The sequence below is a fragment of the Neomonachus schauinslandi genome, chromosome 1 (genome assembly GCF_002201575.2).
Source record: "Neomonachus schauinslandi chromosome 1, ASM220157v2, whole genome shotgun sequence".
Classification (NCBI taxonomy): domain Eukaryota; kingdom Metazoa; phylum Chordata; class Mammalia; order Carnivora; family Phocidae; genus Neomonachus; species Neomonachus schauinslandi.
In genome coordinates this window covers 472,003-487,179 of record NC_058403.1, presented here as the reverse complement: position 1 = coordinate 487,179, position 15,177 = coordinate 472,003, and the positions used below count along the sequence as shown (strand labels likewise).

The 15,177-nt window shown below is 51.1% G+C and overlaps 2 protein-coding genes across 4 annotated transcripts in view; one reads left to right on the top strand and one right to left on the bottom strand.

Moving 5' to 3' along the window:
* YBEY (ybeY metalloendoribonuclease) overlaps positions 1 to 4,349 on the top strand; it is a 9,685-nt gene extending 5,336 nt beyond the window's left edge. The window contains exons 2-5 of one of the 3 annotated variants that reach the window (XM_044913221.1): positions 259 to 376; positions 1,572 to 1,700; positions 2,686 to 2,754; positions 3,913 to 4,349. In XM_044913221.1, the coding sequence (XP_044769156.1) occupies positions 302 to 376; positions 1,572 to 1,700; positions 2,686 to 2,754; positions 3,913 to 3,999 (360 nt within the window). In that variant the 5' untranslated portion in view covers positions 259 to 301 and the 3' untranslated portion in view covers positions 4,000 to 4,349. Of the gene's footprint in view, positions 1 to 204; positions 512 to 1,571; positions 1,701 to 2,685; positions 2,755 to 3,912 lie in introns of all 3 variants that reach the window. The other 2 variants (XM_021679123.2, XM_021679122.2) reach the window with 2 other exon arrangements.
* A 3,908-nt stretch (positions 4,350 to 8,257) lies between these two features.
* Positions 8,258 to 15,177, bottom strand: part of C1H21orf58 (chromosome 1 C21orf58 homolog) — a 10,187-nt gene continuing 3,267 nt past the window's right edge. The window contains exons 5-7 of the mRNA XM_021679181.1: positions 13,516 to 13,627; positions 8,842 to 8,981; positions 8,258 to 8,458 (exon numbers count right to left, since the gene is read on the bottom strand). Of these exons, the coding sequence (XP_021534856.1) occupies positions 8,258 to 8,458; positions 8,842 to 8,981; positions 13,516 to 13,627 (453 nt within the window). The remainder of the gene's footprint in view (positions 8,459 to 8,841; positions 8,982 to 13,515; positions 13,628 to 15,177) is intronic.

Genomic DNA, 15,177 nt, shown 5'->3' with positions numbered 1-15,177 from the left:
CCCCCCCCCCCCGCCGATGGCCCCTTCCTCGCTACAGGCCCTAATTTCCCACTTTTACCCGTGGTGGTCGGCCTGACTCCATGACCATGTGTTATATCCCCTCAATTTTATACCTTCCTTACGGTAAAATATAAATTCCCCTAACATTTGCAGTGAATTTCACCAAATAAAACGATCTGATGTGTGTGCATGTGTCTTTTACAGAATATATCACCACTTTCTACAACTGATTTCTCTTCTCTTAAACTTGGACCACAGGCTCTTTTCTACATTTTCAAAGCGCCGTGTTGCTCTTCCTGAAATGAGTTTGGTGCTTAGAAATCTGCAGCGAGCTGTGCCCATCAGGAGGGCGCCCCTTCGCAAGAAGATGGAGATTGTGAGGAGTATATTAGGGGTGCAGAAATTCGACCTGGGGATCATCTGTGTTGACAACAAGAATATTCAGCACATCAATAGAATCTACAGAGAGAAAAACATCCCAACTGATGTGCTTTCCTTTCCATTTCATGAGGTAAAAAGTATTCTGTTGTCTGGCCTACCTGCTGGTGTAAACATTCTGATTTTTAAGTTTCATTTTGAAAACTTTAAAATACACACATAAGTAGAGTACAGCAGGAACAACCCCTTTTGACCAATACGCATCGCCCAAGGAGAAAAGGTAGCTGGGTCCCCCAGCCCTCGTAATGCTGTCAGTGAGTTAAAAGAGAAGTAGAGTGCCTCTGCAATTTTTTTTAATATTTTTTATTTATTTTTAAGTCATCTGTACACCCATCGTGGGCTCAAACTCACAACCCCAAGATCAAGAGTCACATGCTCCACCCACTGAGCCACCCAGGCACCCCTGCTTCTGGAATTTTAAGTGTGATTCAATAACAAATATGTATGGTTGAAATTTTTAAGTAACACTGAATTTTTTCACTGAAAATGAAAAATAACACTGAAAACTATTTTGGACAACTTTAAGATAGTGATGAGGTTACCCCCTCCACGATGCGCATGGCTCATTTGAGGCTTCCCCCACTGCTAGTAACAGCATAAACGGGAAGGACCCTTTTGGAAAGCACTTTGGCGGTACACTTGAAGAGCACCAGAAACATGCGTGTACTGTGTAATCCATTAGTGTCACCGCTAAGGAAGGAAGATGTTATAGTATAAAGGTCTTAAATATTCACTTGGTATTTTTTTCCAATAGGAAACATGTTAATACCCTAAATATCCGTCTGCAGGACAAGCTTAGTGTGAACAGCCCTCAGATGAACGGACTGGTTGTTTCTTTTGTTTTATGTGGGAAAATGTGGAAGACTGTTTAGGACAAAATAACAGAAAGAACAGAAATATAAAATCATACCAATGTAGATCTGTGTGATCATGCACTAAAAAGGTGAAAGAGACAGAGGAAAGCAGCTCGTTTGTCTTAGGTCATCTGTAAAGAGTGGCTCCGCCGTCGTCCCCCCACCCCTCACCTGCCCTGGGACTACTGAGTAGGGATCTTCCAGAATGAAATCTGTAGGCCTGCCGTCAGGTTAGTTCCTGAGGTCATGCTCTCCAAATCTGTATTTCCTCATTTCCAGAATATAAAAGCAGGGGAACTTCCCCAGCCTGATTTTCAAGATGACTACAATTTGGGTGACATTTTCCTAGGAGTGGAGTATATCTTCCAGCAGTGCAAAGGACATGAGGACTACTATGACATCCTTACTGTGAGTGAGATGCTGAAACAAACAGGCCCTGAAAAGAGGGCCATGGATGGCACGCCTGCCTCCACTGTCTCACATGAAGGACCAGGGTTATCAGGGGAGGGAGACCTACAAGCAGGGACACCAAGGACACTCTCTCATCATCCCACAGAGAGAGAGCGAGCCTAGGCCATGGGCCTGCTTGCCCCCAGCACTGTCGGGTGAGGGTAGAGGACAGGAAACAGGTCAGGAGTTCCCAGGAGCGCCTTGTTTTTAGCTTTTACCCCTGGAGCTCAGCAAGCTGTGTTTAGCTAACTCAGATCTGCTGAATAGACTCCTTACAACTGTAGCCTCCAGGACCTTCCAGATGTGTCTCTCCTCAACTTGACGGCAGAAGAAAAGGGGGAGGGGTGTTCCGAAAAGCGATTGTGTCTTAACTTTCCTGTGGATTCTATTGAAGTGTTTTCCTTTGACTAAACAGCCACACCCTGAACTATCTTTAGGGGATCCTGGTGCTTCTTTGTGACTTGAAGCAGAGCTTCCCAGGGAGAGCCATGATGAGCAGGCAACAGGGCCTACTTCCTTGGTGGGACTTTCTGGGAGGAGGAGGCTGTGCTTTCTTCTTGAGTGTGGCAGGAGCCCTGGCAAGGACAGGATTGCTCAGCATGGGCTTTAGCTCTGGGATCTCTGTGGCCAGCAGCGGTGCACCCCTGTGGGGCTGTTATGCATCTCTGCTTCAACCTCCACCTCCCAGAGATGCCATTACCTGCAGTGGAGGGCCAGCCCACCAGGCCTGGGACCTTCTCCTCCTCGCCCCCAACTGCATGTAGGCACCTTTTCAGCCCCAGGTACCCTCCACCTACCCCTAGGTTCCTAACCTCCCACCATGCATGGGCTGACTTCTCCCTGCCTTCCCTCCTCCTCCTCCTCCCCCCCAATACTCCCCAACCCCTGGCCCAGGGATTGGTCATGATCAGTTCCTGAAATAGCTTTTTAATTGTTCTGACAGGTGACTGCCACCCATGGGCTCTGTCACCTGCTGGGCTTCACACACAGCACAGAGGCGGAGTGGCAGGAGGTAGGAGCTGTCCTCCGGGCCTCCAGCACAGAGGGTGCAGTGCCCCATGCGCCAGGTGCCCAGGAACCAGGGCTGCCTGAGCTGTCCCTGCAGTTGAGTACAAAAACCAAAATGGGGGGGGGGGGGGAAGCAGTAAATTAAGGATTTTATAAACACCTGCTTTATAAAAACAAAACAAAACAAAAAGACTAACATTGTTTAAAATATCGGGCTCCCCAAAGGCTACTAACTGTATTACTTACTCGCTGTTGAAAGGAAGGGCTGAGCAGAGAGCCTGGATTCTATAAATTCTATAAAATTCTAATGGCTTAAAGTCAAAAAATCTTTACAAGAGAAATTGTGATGATATTTATCAGGTGGGAACGGGATTCGGAACATGCAAGCATCTGATAGAGACCTACAGGCTAAAGTTATTTAGCTGTTTGTTTCCCTGAGAAGTGACAATATTTACCCCATTTATAAGCATATATGTTGGTATATGCACCATATTATATTTAATAAACTCAAATTATATTTGTAATCAAATAATCAGGCTCTCTGGAAGGCATAAATTTTTTTTTCAATTAACAAAAAAGTCCTTGATACAGTTGTCCTCACACCCAGCCCATCTCAGGCTGGATCCCCACCAGGGACACCGTGGCTCAGCTTCCTGTCCAAGTGAGAGGCTGACCCTGCTGTGGCCCCCTCACCCCCCTCTGGCAGCATCTCGGAGAAAGCCCATGATGTCACCTCCAGCAGGGACCCGAGCCCTCCCAGGGCTTCCCCATCCACCTTCCCCAGGCACTGACCATTCTTTCCCCCAGGAGGGGCTGTCCTCACGCATCCCCCTCCCACGGACTCTTGGCCCAGCTGACGTGTCTGGCCTGTTCTCCTACAGCCCCAGACAGGGTCTCCTCTTCTTTTACCCAAGACCACTCCTTGGGCCCCTGGACCCCAGTCCTCTGCTGGTCCCACCCTTCACCTCATAGGCAGCATGTCCACATTCCATGTGCACAGTGCTGAGTGAAGGTGAGCAGAACCAGGTCCTGCGCTTTGGCTTTGGGAGGCCACACGGCTGAGGATCCTCATGCCGCAGCCATGGACATGGGCTCTGGGGAAGGGCTTCCCCCAGAGGACACCCCTGGGCCGTCCAAGTTGGTTTCCACTCCTTTCTTTCAGATGTACCAGAAGGAGAAGCAGGTTCTCGAGGAGCTGAGCCGGCGCACCGGGACCAGGCTCCAGCCTCTGAGCAGAGGCCTCTTCTGATGATGCTGGAGGCCCAGCAGCCGGGTGGCACCCAAGGAATTCTCCAGAGCACAGAGACACCATGTGAACAGCAGATAGACCCTCCCTTTCAGGCCCTGAGGACCAGGGACTCCACCAAACTGAGGGCCCTGCTGGTCACTGCTGCCCTGTGGGGCCACAGGAGTGACACAGACTCGGGGGCAAAATTACACAAGTGGAACCTGACTGTTTTGTGAAAGTATAAAAGAAATGTGCATTCCTTTTTTCATTTAGAACCTAGCAAACATATTTTCAGTATTGCAGATAAAGTAGTTCTAAGCTTTTAGGATGCAGAGTTGGAGCACAGGACCTTCATCCCTTGGGGTTCTGCCTGTGGCCAGAGCATTTGTCTCTCCTGCCTCTGCAGCCTGCTCCGGAGAATAGAACAGCCCAGGCAGAACAGGCAGCCCAGGGTTCCTCCTTCCTACAGGAACACCATTGGCTTCAGTCTCCACCTACCCTCAAGAGCACTGTGACCTGGAACCTTCGCTTGGTGCCTTTATGAGGGAGGGACAAGGCTGACCCTTAGGGTGGCTGCAAGGCCCAGGACAGCCTCAGCCAGGTGACCCACAGTGGACATCTCCTGCCCATCCCAGCTCCCGAGGCAGGCACAGCCCCTGGTCAGGGGTTTGCTTGTGGACCCTACCTAAGTCCTCTTTCCCGTGGCTGGAGTCCTAGAACCCTGGATCCCCCTGTCCACCCGCTGAGCTACGTCTCCTGGCTGCAGGAGGCGCCCTGAGCTCCAACTGCCGCATCCCATCCTCTTTCCCATCAGTGTTTCCTGCCTTTTCTTCTGATACTGAAGTAAACGCAGGAGGCATCACAGAGACTTACCCAAGCTGTTTCTGGGCCCAGGGCATCACGGGAGCGGGCCACACGCGCTGAGCCGAGCCCAGGCCTCCCAGGTGGTGGCAGTGGTGTCAGCAGCACCCCGAATTCTGCCAGGGAGCTCTGAAGAGGTCACGGCAATGAAACGCAGCCTCTCAGAGACTCTTTGTGGTCCTAAAAGCAGGGATACTACAATTCTGAGAATCTGGTTTCTCCCATGAATCCACTTGAAAGACATGAAAATGTGTTTCCCACTGGACTTATCGTCAGCCTGGACTTTCCCAGGCCCTTGGGGACACAGAATTGGGCTTGTGGCACTCCTGAAGCCTTGGGTATGCATGCCTGCTTACAGCGAAGCGCGTTCTCGGCAGAAAGTCTCAGCAAAGACCAAAGGTGACCCTGCAAAGCTCTTGGCTCTGCAGTTCTTTTTAAGAGACTGAAGGGATCCCGAGACCTGCTACGCCTGTCAGCAGGAATTTCGGACATCCCCCATGCCTCTCTGGTCATGTCGGGGGCACAGGCAGAGTTCTCCCTGGGTATGGGCCTCAGAGTAGAATGGCTGGGGGGCTAGGGGTGGGGTATCCAGCTTTATCAGGCAATGCATAGTGCTTCCAAAGGACCTGATTACTTGTCCCCCCCTGCAGCCCATAGCAGTGACCCTGGGATCCAGACCCCAACCCCCATGCACCCTGACCCCTCCCTTGATCACGTATCCACTGAGGCTGTCCTGCATTTCTCATCACCATTGCATCCCCTCCACTGTAACTGCTTGTCTTATGCTCATTTTCCTTTTTTATTTTTTAAGATTTATTGGGGGTGGAGGAACAGAGAGAGAGAGAGAGAGAATCCCAAGCCGACTCCCCACTGAGCAAGGAGCCCAACCGACAACGGATAACATGGCCTCAGCCTCATCACCCTGAGATCATGCCCTGAGCCAAAATCAAAAGCTGGCCACATAACCGACTGAGCCACCGAGGTGTCCCTCATGCTCATTTTTCTATCGATTTTTCTTTTTTATGGATTCAGAGGGGTTCTTACATACATTGAACACAACAGAGCACGTCAGCCAGTGTCCGTCTGACCTAAATCTAAGAAAAGTCCTCCCCACCCAGCCATGGAGCTCTGCCTTGGCTATTTGATTCCACCTGTCACTTCTGTCCGCCCTGACCTGGCTACCATGCCCCGGTTCCAGAGCTTCTGCAAACCCAGCCTCTGCCAGGGTTGGTCCCTCCTCCTGCTCCAGGGGTGCCTCGGGTTCCTTGGCCCTCTACACTCCTGTGTGTATTCAGAAATGCAGTTAATCTACCTCAGGCCTACGTGAGGAAGCCCCCATAAATCCCAACAGCACGGGGTTCAGAGAGCTTCCAGGGGGGTGCACACGTCCACACGGTGAGGGTGACGCACCCCACGGGACAGAAGTTCCTGTGCTCGCGACCCTCCCAGACCCACTCCACCCCTTATCACCCCCTTAAATAGACTGGTTAATGTCAGTAAGGGTTGCCTGAGTTCTGTGAGCCGCTCTAACAAACTAATCAAACCCGAAAAGGGGGTCATGGGAACCTCTGCTCCCTGACCCAGTAGGTCAGAAGCACAGGGGACAACCTGAATTTGCAGCTGGCACGGGGGAGTCTCATGGGACTGAGTCTTTACATGGGTGAATGGTGTCAGAACTGAGTGGGGCTGCAGGACACCCAGCTGATGTCAGAATTAGCGACTAGAAGTGATAGAAGGGTCTGTTCTGTGTGCGAGTAAAGGAGATTCGCAGAGAAAACCTGGGTTTTCCTTAGGACGCAGACAAAACAGTTTTTCCAATTTATTAGGCCATCCCAAGATAACCAACTTCCGCCAAATTTATTCCCTGTATTGAACTAACAATTATGTTGAGAAATAAAACCAAACAGGAAAACCATGTTAGAAAATGTCAATGTGAAAATAAGAAATCGAGTCAGAACTTTAATTGCATTTCAGAAGAGCACATGCCAGGCCCGCCGTGTGCGCCCCTGCCGCTCTCCTGCCTTGGAGGCTCTCTGAGCAGGGGTCCAGCCCGAGGGCGCTGAGCTGGGTGGCGCTTCCTTAGCCACCTGCTTCCACCTGCTGCCCAGGCCAGCGTTCCGGCGAGCCTGCAGGGTCCAAGGAAGCAGTGAGGAGGACTGGGCTCTTGCTAGTGTGGAACTTAGGGCACGAGAGGGTTTACCCAAAAGGGGCTGATGAAAATGGGTAGCACTTAAAAATGACATTTACATGAAAATCACATTAAAACAGCAAGGGATGGGGCGCCTGGGTGGCTCAGTCCGTTAAGGGTCTGCCTTTGGCTCAGGTCATGACCTCAGGGTTGTGGGATCAAGTCCCCTGCTCGGTGGGGAGCCTGCTTCTCCCTCTGCCCCTCCCCCCCACTCTTGCGCACGCTCTCAAGTAAGTAAATGAATAAATCTTTAAAATAAGTAAAACAGCAAGGGAACATGATTCCACCGAGAAGAAAAAGGTCACGCAAAGTGAAGAAAGAGTAAAGGTGACGTTCACATCAGAAGCCCTGACAGAACCAAGAAGAACAAACACACAGAGAAAGCTCCCTTTCCTCAGCCCCCTTCAGAAGGAACCACGTTCAACCTCGAGTGTCTCCCTTCTAGGAGAAAGCTGTGCAGACCAGCAAGGACACCTCTCCACACCTGAAGGCTCCTTTCCACGGGAGAGCCCAGCGGGCCGCTTGCCTTGCTCCGTTCACTTAGCAGGAACCCTCACTCCTGCCCCCCGCGTGGCAGGCAGAGCTCCCAGTTATCGTCATATTTGACTTTGTTTATGGTGTAAGCAGCTAATTCCACCCATCTTTTCTCTTACGGCTCCTGGGCCATCTTTCCTGACGAGACCCTGTATTCCCTCTTGACTCGCGGTCCTGCGTCCAGGGACAAGGCTGCAGTCTTCTGCCGGGCCTCCCCGACCACACCCGATGCCCCGAGTCCCCAGGACTCTGCCGCTCACCAGAGTCCACACGTGGAGGCTCACAAGCCCGGAGCCTGCGTGGGCTGGACGCCATCAGATGCCATCCTGGGAAAGCTGGGATATGCGGGCGGTCACTGCCCTGGCTTAGCACGCAGACACCACGCTAAGGGTGAGCCGTGCAGCCAGGGCTCAGGTGCGGGTCCCCAGAGCCCTGCTCCTGCTGGACAAATGACCCAGGCCACAAGCAGCTTCCCCGGGAGGTTGGCCTGGGGTCCATTCTCAGACCGGGACCGCCAGGGGCTAATACTGCCAAGGACCCACCTGCCTCCCTGGGGAAGATGGGAGGGCCTTTCCAAATTCCCTGCTACAGCCTCGGACCGGATAAAGATGGGTCCGCTGGCTTGTCAGCAGGGCTGAAGAGGTACAACCCAGTTCCTAGGTATTCCCACCCACAGACCAGGAAGCTGGCCTTGACTTACGGGCTAAGGGCTGCTGATGACGGGCCAGCCAAGTGGTGCAGGGCTGGCAGGAAGCTGGAGGCAGGTGGGAGGGCGGTGGCCGAGACCACCATGGGCCACGTGCAGTAACCAGCCAGGGAGCCAGGTGCTGGGATGGCCTGCAGGGGACCTGGGGGCGCGTAGTGGTGGTGGTGATGCACGGAGGGCTGCTTCTGCCTCTGGCTTGCAGGAGGACAAGGGGAGCCCGCTGCAGGTCCTCAGCACAGCACACACACCAGCCCATTTCAATGGGGCGGGGCGGGGGGCGAGGGCGGGAAGGAGGGAGGGAGGGAAGGAAGGAAGGGAGGGCCAGGCTCCAGCAGAGTTCATTTGGCTCTAGGAAGCAGCTTTCTGGGCCCCAGATGGCATAACTCATTCCTCATCTAGGTGGGAATGGGGAGTGCCAGGGGGCTTCACAAGCAGATCACAGACCCAGGAGTCAGAAATGTGCTTTTCAGAGTTACACAGATGCACGGACTTCCAGAAGAAAAGCCACCCAGGTCCTCTGGTTTTGATTTGGGTGGCCTCCTTTACCTCCGTGCCTGTCCCCAGCTGAGCCTACCTGAGGGGTGGGATGCAGGGGGGCGGCCTGTGATCCCCCGGAGGGCAAAAACGCTGATGAGGGCAGGGCTTTGAGCATCAAGTTTTGCATAATGATCTGGTGCATCTGTGCGTTCTGCATCAGCATCATCTCCACCATGTCTGAAAGGAGAGGTTCCATCACTCACAGACCACACGCTGATCATCAGACCTCTCCTGAGGACAAAGCTTTAGAGCATCGCCGACGCAGACACACACTCAGGGCTCCACAAGCAAGAGGCCCTATGTGCACAGGAAATGGGGATGTGTTCTGAGGTGCAGAACTTCCGGGTTGGAGGATGTGTGTGCTTTGAAGTGTTGTTGGGGGTGCCCACTGGGCTCCCGAGAGGCTGCAGCCCTTCTCACTCCTGCTACATGGGGGCCCCCGAAAGCGTGTCCACGTCCTAATCCCCAGGACCTCTGAATGTGATCTTACTTAGAAAGTCTTTGCAGACATAATTAAGAATCTTGAGATGAGATCATCCTGGATTATCCAGGTAGGCCCTACAACCAAGACAAGTGTTTCGTTTTTGTTTTTTTAAAAGGTTTTTTTTTTTAAGATTATTTATTTATTTATTTGACAGAGAGAGAGATAGCAAGAGAGGGAACACAAGCAGGGGGAGTGGGAGAGGGAGAAGCAGGCTTCCCGCGGAGCGGGGAGCCCGATGCGGGGCTCGATCCCAGGACCCCGGGATCATGACGTGAGCCGAAGGCAGACGCATAACAACTGAGCCACCCAGGTGCCTCAAGAAGACAAGTGTTTTTATAAGAGAGGCAAAGGGAGGTTTGAGACCGCAGAGGAGAGGCCACATGGGGATGGGGCAGAGATGGGACCCACGCGGCCACAAGCCAGGACCACCTGGAGCCACCGCTGGACCAGACAGGAAGGACCATCCCTGGGAGCCTCTAGAGGGAGCCTGGCCATGTGACACCTGGATTTCAGAATTCCGGCCTCCAGACAGAGAAAGTACATTTCCGTTACTTTAAGCCCCCAGGCCTGTAGTACTTTACTAGGAATTTCATCTTTGAAACCAAGAAACCAAGCTCTTCACCAACTCTGGATACTAAGAAACACGTTTTTGTCAGTGTGAGAGGTAAACATGAGTTCTTCCCACAGTCTCGAGGCCCTGGAAATCAGGCAGCCCCGAGGCTCTGTCAGCCTCACCAAGGGCAGGCAGGTCCCTAAAACCACTCACACTCCCAGCCAAAAAAGGGGAGCCTGGAGGCTTGGGCAGGGGCTCCTGCAGGGGTGTCCAGGAAGCTGAGTAGGCAGCAACCTTCCCACCGGAATCGGCTCTTTGTCTCCAGCCAGCCCTCCTTGCAGATTCTGGGCTACCCAAGCCTCCATAATCACATTGGCCAATTCCTTAAAATACATCTTTCTCTCTAGACATGTCCTGTTGGCTCTGTTTCTCTAGAGACCCTTGATTAAAAGATTTTGTCCCAGGCCTGAGAGCAATGGGGTGGTGGGGGGCACAGAGCCAGATTCCCACAGCAATACAGCTGTGGGAACTCTTATCCCCGCAAGACAAGAACATGGAGAGGCTAAGTCTGGCAGCCCTGTTCTGGGCAAAGACCCTTGAGGAGACCCATGTGGGGCCGGTGTAACTGCCTCAGGATAAGGGGCACACGTCGGTGTTGTGGGGAAAGGGGATCTTCGATAAGTGGCACGGGGCCAAACCGATATCAAGATAACACCAGTCCCTAACTCATAGCTCACAAAATCTGTTCCAGGTGGGTCGTAAATCTCAATGTGAGAAGTCAACCAAATCGTAGAACATCTTCATGACCTTGAGTGGCTAAAGGCTTCTTACACAGGACAGAAAAGGCACGAACCCATAAAGGAAAAAGCCTGGAAAACAGAACTTTATTAAAAATTAAGAACTTGTGTTCATCCGGAGACACCACAAAGAGAGCGATTTGCAGTATGTGTATCAAAAAGGACCCATGTTAGAATACACGAGGAATTCCTAGAAACCAATGAGAGAGGCAGATGACCTGGAAGAAAACTGGGCAAAATACTTGAAAGGGCACGTCACAAAAAGGGTATTCAAACAGCCAATAAATATAAGAAAAGGTGACATGCAAATTAGAATTGGAATGAGCTGCCATGCCCACCAGATTGGCAAAGATGAAATAGTCTAAGGACACCGAGGGTTGGTGACTTGCTGCAAGCAATTCTTGTTCACTCCTGTGGAGTGTCGACAGGTACTACTGACGAGAGAAACAAAGGAAGAGAAATGTAGCTTCAGTTCAATCTCCTTACAGCTTGCAGCCCACTGATAGATTCCAGAGACGTGCAGAGTGTAACCTTCCTCAAGGAACTGCCTTAGTGCCTTCATGTTGAAAAGGAACCTTATCTTCACAGCAGCTAGCCCCTCAAGGTCCTGAAAGCCTCGCTTCCAGGTTCCTTAGAGACTTGCGCTGTCCCTAACCCCCACTACTTAAAAAGTATATAATCAGTCGCTCCTCACAATCCCAGTGCAGCTCCTTCTGCCCACAGGTCCTGTCCCCGGGCTTTAATAAAAACACCTTTTGCACCAGAGACGTCTCAAGAATTCTTTGACTGTGGGCTTGATGATCCCACATCACTACCGCTTTGGAAAACTGTCTGGCAGTATTTCCTGACCCAAACATCTCATCCCTAGGCATAGGCCCCACAGAAACGTACATGTCCATTCCCTAGAAGATGAGACCATGTGGTGGCTCCACAGCTCCAAGAGAATGGGCGCAGAATTTGTGGGATAATAATATGATTGAATAGTGTGGTCAGCTGAATGATGGACCCCTAGCATGTACATACCCTAATCCCTGGAACCTGTGAATTGTGTTTTGTTATATGGTGAAAGGGATGTTGCAGATGTGATTAAGAGTCTTGGATGGAGGGGCGCCTGGGTGGCTCAGTCGTTAAGTGTCTGCCTTTGGCTCAGGTCATGATCTCAGGGTCCTGGGATGGAGCCCTGGTTCGGGCTCCCCGTTGGCGGGGAGTCTGCTTCTCCCTCTCCTTCTGCCCCCCACTCATGCTCTCTCTTAGTCTCTCGCTCTCTCTCAAAGAAATAGGATCTTAAAAAAAAAAAAAAGTTTTGGATGAAAGCAACCCAAGTGTGCATCAACAAACAAAGGGATAAAAGAACGTGGTCCATCCATCCCGTGGAGTATTATTCAGCCTTAAAAAGGCAAGAAAATCTGCCACCTGCCACCATATGATGAACCTCGAAGACGTTCATTATTCCACATGAAATAAGCCAGTCACAGAGGGACAAATACTGTATGATTCCTCTCATAGGAGGTACTTAAGTCATCAACTTTAGAGAGAATAGGATGGTGGGTGCTGGGGGCTGGTAGGAGGGGGACCTGGATACACAGTTTCAGTTTTGCAAGATGGAAAGTTCTAAAGATTTGTTGCACAACAACATGGATCCAGTTAACACTACTTAAACATGTTTAAGACGGTAAATTTTAGGTTTTCTAACCACAATTTATTTTTAAGATTTATGTATTTATTTGAGGGGGGTGGAGAGAGCACACATGCAGGGGGGTGGGGGCAGAGGGAGAGGCAGAGAGAATCCCAAGCAGACTCCCCACTGAGCACGGAGCCCGACGCGGGGCTCGATCTCACAACCCTGAGATCACAACCTGAGCTGAAACCAAGAGTCGGACCCTTCACTGACTGTGCCACCCAGGCACCCTTACCACGATTTTTTAAATTAATTAATTTTTGAAAAAGAATCTTGAGGTGGGGAGATTATCCTGGATTATCTGGGTGGGCCCAACATAATCACAAGGGTCCTCAGGAAGCATGGAGAGAAAATCAATACCAATTTAGATCTGAATATCCAGCAACGCTGGTATTTAAGAACAAGGGGAAATAAAAACATTTGCCAGGAGGGTGGTCTGAGATACAACAAAGGGTGAGTAGGATGTCAGGATGATTTCTGTAGGAGATCATCCTGGCATCTAGTTTGGGATGTTGTTCTAAAAGAGAAAGAGCAGTACTGACTGGGTGGGAGGAGGGGGGCAACGGTGCTCCAAGCTCCTTCCATCCCTGGGGGCAGGGGGCTCCAGATCCCACGCATTCAACTTCATACTAAAGCCCAATGAATGGAAAAAACGAATAAATGAACAAAAAGCAGAATCAGACCTACAAATGCAGAGAACGGTCTGATGGTTGCTGGTGGGGCAGGTGGGGGTGGGGTTTGGGGAAAGTGGGTGAAGGGGAGAGATTGGGTTTACCAGTTATGGAGTGAGTCACAGAACAAACGGCACAGTATGGGGAATACAGTCTATGATACTGCAATTTATAAAATGCTCACAAGCTCTCCAGGGTGGTTGTTAGGGTACTTCTGAGAGTTCCTATTTTTACCTTCAAATATTTGATCAGGTCAGAATTTGTTTGGATGGGGCGCCTGGGTGGCTCAGTCGTTAAGCATCTGCCTTCGGCTAGGGTCATGATCCCGGGGTCCTGGGATCGAGCCCCGCATCGGGCTCCCCACTCGGCGGGAGGCCTGCTTCTCCCTCTCCCACTCCCCCTGCTTGTGTTCCCTCTCTCACTGTGTCTCTCTCTGTCAAATAAATAAATAAAATCTTTAAAATATATATTTTTTGTTTGGGTAGAGAATTTTATAAACCCATAACAGTATTAATATGGAACACTTACCTTCCTTAATACTTCCTGCTCTTTGAGTGGGGAAGGCCTGGAGAGGGGGAATCTGTGTGATGAGGGGCTGCTGAGGTAGCTGTTGAATGATGGTGGCAGGAGGCTGGGGGGCCTACAAAGAGCCAGATGATTAGTTCCCTAAACGTGCCCTAGGAGACCATGTTCTACAGCATCCACCCACCCACCCATCTATCCATCTACCCACTCATCCACCTCCCCACCTATCCATCTACTCACCCATCCACTGCCGTCCACCTCCCCATCCATCCATCCATCCATCCAAGAGAAACTTCAAATGATTAACCCTATACATTGAATTGGTTGCTTAATAGATAGATATTTGACTCTGGGTATCACCTAGGACATGATATGTTATGAATGTTTGTGTCCACCCCAAAATTCATATGTTGAAGCTCTAACCTTCAATGTGTCTGTATTTGGAGACCAGGCCTGTGAAGAGGTAATAAAGGTTAAGTGAGGTCATAAGGGTGACATCCGAATCCTATAGGGCTGGTGTCCTCATAAAAAGGGAGATGCCAGAGAGCTTTCTCTGTCTACCATGTGAAAGCAGTGAGAAGGCAGCCGTCTGCAAGCCAGGAAGAGAACGCTCTCCAGGAACCTGATTGGTGATCTTGGACTTCCACCCTCCAGAAACGTGAGAGAATAACTTTGTTGTTTAAGCTGCCCTAGCATACTAACACATAGTCTGCTTTTGTAAGAGCGAGAGCTCAGGCACGCGTGTGGGCGGCTGTGGGTGGGGGGATGGCAGAGGCAGAGGGAGAGTCTTAAGCAAGCTCCTGATGCGGGTTTCAATCCCACCACCCCGAGATCATGACTGAGCCGAAAATCAAGAGTCAGACGCTTAGCCGACTGAGCCCCCCAGGCGCCCCTAACACACAGTTTTTAATTTTCCCCCATTTCCCGTCTTCAGGAGAGGAAGCTAACATGCGGTTTCATTACTACTGCTTGAATAGAGGTATCCAAGGAACAGGTCATGAAGATAATCTCTGGCTTCTCTCCAGTTAAAAGAAACGTACAATTCCAAGCCCACACTAGGTGTTGACCATGCACCAGAGACTTTCTATGTGGCTCCTCTTCTGGATGAGTAAGGCCTTGTCCTTTCTTTCCCAGTTCCCGGGAATGATGGCACAAACCAGGGCTTGGCCGACTCTCTATGTAGAGCGCCAGACCACAAATAGTTTGGCTTTGTGGGCCACCTGGCCGCGGCGGTGAAGGCTTCACTCAGCAGGGAGGCTTCAAAGCGGCCACCGCACAAGGGACGGGTGGTCACACATCACTATGGGCACTGAGATTCGCATTTCACATCATTTTCATATGCCACAAACCGTTCTTCTTTTGATTTTCCCCCCATTTTTAAAAAGATTTTATTTTAGAGAGAGCACGAGAGAGCGCGGGTGATAGGGAGAGGGAAAGGATGAGAGAGAGAGGGAGAGAGAGGATGAGAGAGAGCCCAGGCGAGAGGGAGAGAGAGGGAGGGAGAGGGAAAGGATGAGAGAGAGAAAGGACGAGAGAGGACGCGAGAGAGAGAGGACGCGAGAGAGAGAGGACGCGAGAGAGAGAGGACACGAGAGAGAGAGGACGAGAGAGAGAGGACGAGAGAGAGAGGACGAGAGAGAGAGAGGACGAGAGAGAGAGAGGACG